Below are 4,866 nucleotides of genomic sequence, written 5' to 3'. Positions count from 1 at the left end.
ATAGTCAAGTTTTTCAATTGTGTTTCTATAACATTATTAAAATTTCAAAGAAAAAAGTGCTGATGTATTCTAGGTGAGCACGAGGTGTCTAGAAAATTCGAAAATTCCAACAAAAAATCACAAAATGGTCAGCCATAACTGTACAGTAGGGATACAGTACAAAACAACGACACTCCTATCACTTGGAAAATTCCCAGGAGAAAAGTGAGGGTCCCACCTGGAAAGTTTTCCCGCGCAAACCCCACCTGTACAGAGAACACCAGGACCCCAACGACGTTCTTCCTCTCATTCTTCATCTCCCTATTCAAATCTATTGATTTCACCATGATGCCTTCGATCCCAGAATGCTTCGAAAACAAGAATAACCGGCGGTACTACGAAATCGCCAAGATCATGGTAAGTGTATTTTGTTATTTTTCAATTCAAAGTACTGTAAATCCTGTATTAGAAGCGCCGAGCCTTTTATTGTTGCGAGGTTCCTTAATTGGATAAAACCTTCGATTATTGAGGCCCTTCTATTACAGGGACCCTTCTAATACAGATTGTACTGTATTAAACGTACAATTGCTAGTAACTAAATACTAATTCCTTATTTTTCAGATCGTCAAAGAGCTCCTGAATATTCATCCAACGGAGAAGCATATCAAGAGCATTGGGGTGAGCAAAAGTCTCTTTGATTCCATAAAAAGAGCATTTGCTACACAGAAAGAAGAAGAAGTGGAGGTTGCAGTCCAAAAGAAGGAGAAGCCACGTGGCACCGAGAAGATCAGAACTCAGTGGATTGCTCCAAAAGCTCCAAAAGCGATCAACAATGACAACTTCTCGAAGAAGTTTGTCGTTCAACAACCAAAACGGCATAATTAATTTAATTGTTCGATTTCGAATGCAACTGTTCGTTCCAATATATTTTCGATGTTCCATTCCTCCCTCTTTTCATTTTTCAGCTTCAAGTACCCCAGAAACCATAATTTTCTTTTTTTCTGTTTCAAATTATTTTCTTAAAACTCTTTTTTTGTATTCTCCGAGTAGTTCGTCTTTAAGAAATCAAAATTATAATAATACTCTGCTTTTGGCCTCCTTTTTAAAAACACTTTTTTACACATTTTTTTAGAAATTAAAAAAAACGTAAATTTTAAAAATTAAATTTAGCAAATGCGACAAAAGACGGCTCTTTTCTAGTTTAGAGGTTCCAAAAAATTTAGAGGTCTGAAAAAAAATTAGAGGTCCCAAAATAAAATAGAGGTCCCAAAAAAGTTTAGAGGTCCCAAGAAAAAATAGAGGTCCGAAATTCAAAAAACGCGCAGATGTTGGAATAATGTACTAGTATTTGAACTGTGTGAGTAGTTTGAGTTTTGGGGACTTATAGGATAAGATATGACTACTCCTAATAATTTTAGCTCCAATTCTCTCGCATCTTGCTGATGAACCCCAATTTACATATGAGGAAAATTTGGGCAATACAGTAATAACTCCGTGATTATGCTGTCTTTCAGCCTTACTATTAGATAATTGTCAAAAAATATGCATTTCTAAGCTTATTAGAAGTATAAAATATATCATCAACAATTATTTTGCTATAAGGTCCTAAATTTGAAAAATGCACAGATATTGGAATAGTGTAACAGAATTTGAACTAAGTTAGAAATTAAAACTCTGGGGTTTTATTTAAAAAATAAGTGTTGATGATATATTTTATACTTCTAATAGACATAGAGATGCATATTTTCTGAAAATTATCTAAGCCTAAGAGAAAGTTTATTCATGGAGGCATTACTGTTTGCCGATATTTTGCTTATATGTAAATTGGGGTCCATAAGAAAGACAAAAAAGAAATGGAGCCAAAACTATTAGGAGAAGTCGCATTTCCGCTCTTATCAGCCTATAGAGCCTCAAAACTTAAAACTCCGAATTCTGGCACATTATTCTAATACCTGTGCGTTTTTCAAATATCGGACCTCTATTTTTTCTTGGGACCTCTAAACTGTTTTGGGACCTCTAAACTAGAAAAGAGCCCATTCTTCCACACCATTATTTGCGCATCTTTCTTTCTTTTTTTTTTGTCAAAGGCTCACACAAATGTTTTACTTGTTTTGGGATCATTTTGTTCTTTGAAACAGTCCAAATAACAACTTTTGGAAGATACTGTCCCAAAATTATGTATTCCTAACAATGTGAAGGAATTGAAAAATAAAATTTTTTGTCGAATTTTTTGATTTTTGAAACAGCAAAATTTCTCTTATTTCGAAAAATGCAGAATAGGTATAAAGTTTTCAGTTTTTTTTTTCAATTTTGGACTAAAGCTAAACCTCGTATTGATATTCAAATTCCCTGAAACAATTTTTCAAATTTTCTGAAACGGTAGCTTTTTTCTGAAAAACCAAAGTTAAAACTCTGATTTCTTAAGTTTTGATAATTTCAAATCCTAATTTTGAGTCTTGAATTTGAATCTTCCAGCTAGATCTTTAAAACTATATCTACTCTTTTGTAGAAATTTCTATATTTTTGGAATTCCCGATTTTCATATTTTTGGATTTTCAAATTATCACATCCTAAAATTCTTAGACTCCTAAAATTTCGAATTTCAAGTTTCTGGATTTCTCGATTATCCTATCTTAAAATTATTGAATTTCTAATTTTTTAGGTCCCAAGATTCTGAGCTTTCTGAATTTTCGCTCCACTGCACTCTTTTTTCAAACTTCGAACTATCCATGAACTTTGAGAAATGACCCTAGGTTCTCCCTTTTGTCTCTTTCTCTATCATTTGTATTTTCAAACCCTAGATTTTCGACTCACGTTCTGATTGCTTTGTTGTCAACTATCCAGCCTATATTTCTCACTAATTTTGTATATTTTTCAAGGAAAAAAAATTACTGTTTCAAAAATTGGCCACCGAAAAATTAAATTTAAAAAGTTAGTGCACAGACAATGGTAAACTTATATTAATTTTTGTACTAATTTAAAGTTAATGGGATTTCATAATGTCATTTTTAATTAATAAGACTGAAAAACTAGATTTCCTAGACATATTCTCTTCTTTTCTAGAAAAAATTCTTTTTCAAAAACCAGGAAACGTCACAAAACGTTCGGGTAGTCTTACAGGAAATTTAGGCTCCGCCCACTTTTTCAATTTATGACTAAGGTTTTTATTCTTTATAAGTGAAATCTCAGTGTTTTAAAGAACCTTTTTTTCAGGTATAAGAATTACTGTTTCGAAAAATTGCTTAAAGGTGGGGGGACATGAAAAAAATTCTCGAAATTCCGTTCAAAGATGCCCCTCGAGGAGTTGAACTTGTGAGGGCGATGATTGAGGGTGCGGCGCCGCTACCGACTGAGCCACGGGGGCAAACAGAAAGCGCAAACCCGATTGCATACATAAAGGCGAGGACGACAGCTGTACGCAGAGTGACATTAAGCGTTGTACACCGTCACGGTAGAATGCATACTCTAGCTACAAAAAAACTACGAAAAATCTCCTGTCCCCCCACCTTTAAAGAATTTTCGATTTAAATTATGATTTCCAATTCCTTCATTTTTTCACTGTTTCGAAAAAATAATTAATTTTCAGTTTCAATTAAAAAAAATTAATCAAAATGAATGACCACACTGTTTGATTTGAAAAAATTATTATTTACATTTTTTTTCAAAAGTTTCAGGTGATTATGAAAAGTCAGTTTTTAGCACCAAATTCAAAAAATCAGAATTTTTGGATTCAAATATTTCTTTGGCCAGGATTTCGATTTTTTCAAATTCAAATTCTGAATCTCAAAACGTGAAAATCGTCGCGTCTAGTCTGAAAAATCATGCTCAAAAATGAAGAACAACTACATGTGAACTGATATGATCAGGAAATGATAACCTCTGACTTTTCACCTTCCTTTTTTCATGACGCCTACATTTTTTCTAATTCTGAAGAGCAGAGAAACACATTTCGGACGTCTTCTGAATGAGAAAGTTTTCATTTAAAGCATAAATAATAAGATGAAAAATCATTTCTAAAAATTCGGAATTTCAGAATCTCAGGTTTTCGAAATATTCCGAGTTTTCAAAATTCTGATTGCTTTTCAATGATTACTTAACACACTGGTTAACATAATGCTCAAATTTGATCAAATTTGAAACAGCAAAATTTTGAAACAGTAATTTTTTATCTATTTTTTTTCTCAATTTGAGCATAAATAATAGGATCACAACTCAGAATTTTCTGATTTAGAAGACTTTTTTTTTTGAAATTTATTTATTAACGTTTTCTATATCTCTATGGAAACCTTTTTGTCTGTTTGAAATTCTGAAATTTCCAAAAATTCAAACTTTTTGATCTTTGCAAAAATTTTGAATTCCAGTTTTTAGAAATAAGAAAAACACCCTACTTCTCATTTTTCAGTCACCCTTTACTTACTCAAGTATTTTGCCCTTTCTAAAAGATTCACCTGATTCCTTTCTTTCTGACTACAACTGTTTCTCATTTTTCGTAAAATTTTACAATTTTGTCCAAGTGCATTTGTAAACTGATACAACATGTCTTTCCCCTTTCGACCCTAGGATATTGATGGATCATGTGTCAAAAATGTGGCAAATACTCATTAGCTTGATGATCTTTTGCTAAATGCTCACTTGCTAAATATGCTCATTAGCTAAACTCGCTCATTTGCTAAAATAGTCCATTCATTGGAAACGTTTTTGTTAAATGTAGCTGGGTTTCCAACAAAACGTTGTATAAGTTTTTGGAACTCAATCAATTTTTGTTTCTTCTGAATCTTCACAGACGTGACGATGACTCCAGAAGAAAAATAAATTGTTTTTCGTCAGAATTTTTTTAAAGATTGGCTTTGTGATGAAAAGTGTTTGATGTGAATCAAATATATACAG

The 4,866-nt window shown here is 32.4% G+C and overlaps 1 protein-coding gene across 1 annotated transcript; it reads left to right on the top strand.

Annotated features, from left to right (window-relative positions):
- Positions 1 to 324: 324 nt before the first annotated feature.
- On the top strand, positions 325 to 864 carry CBG25803 (the record flags this gene model as incomplete). Its single annotated transcript, XM_045236163.1, has 2 exons — positions 325 to 396; positions 601 to 864. The coding sequence occupies 2 exons, from the start codon at positions 325 to 327 to the stop codon at positions 862 to 864; spliced, it is 336 nt and encodes a 111-aa protein (XP_045099736.1).
- Positions 865 to 4,866: the final 4,002 nt, after the last annotated feature.

The sequence above is a fragment of the Caenorhabditis briggsae genome (genome assembly GCF_000004555.2).
Source record: "Caenorhabditis briggsae complete genome, chrIV, whole genome shotgun sequence".
Classification (NCBI taxonomy): domain Eukaryota; kingdom Metazoa; phylum Nematoda; class Chromadorea; order Rhabditida; family Rhabditidae; genus Caenorhabditis; species Caenorhabditis briggsae.
This window is presented reverse-complemented; position numbering and strand designations above follow the sequence as displayed.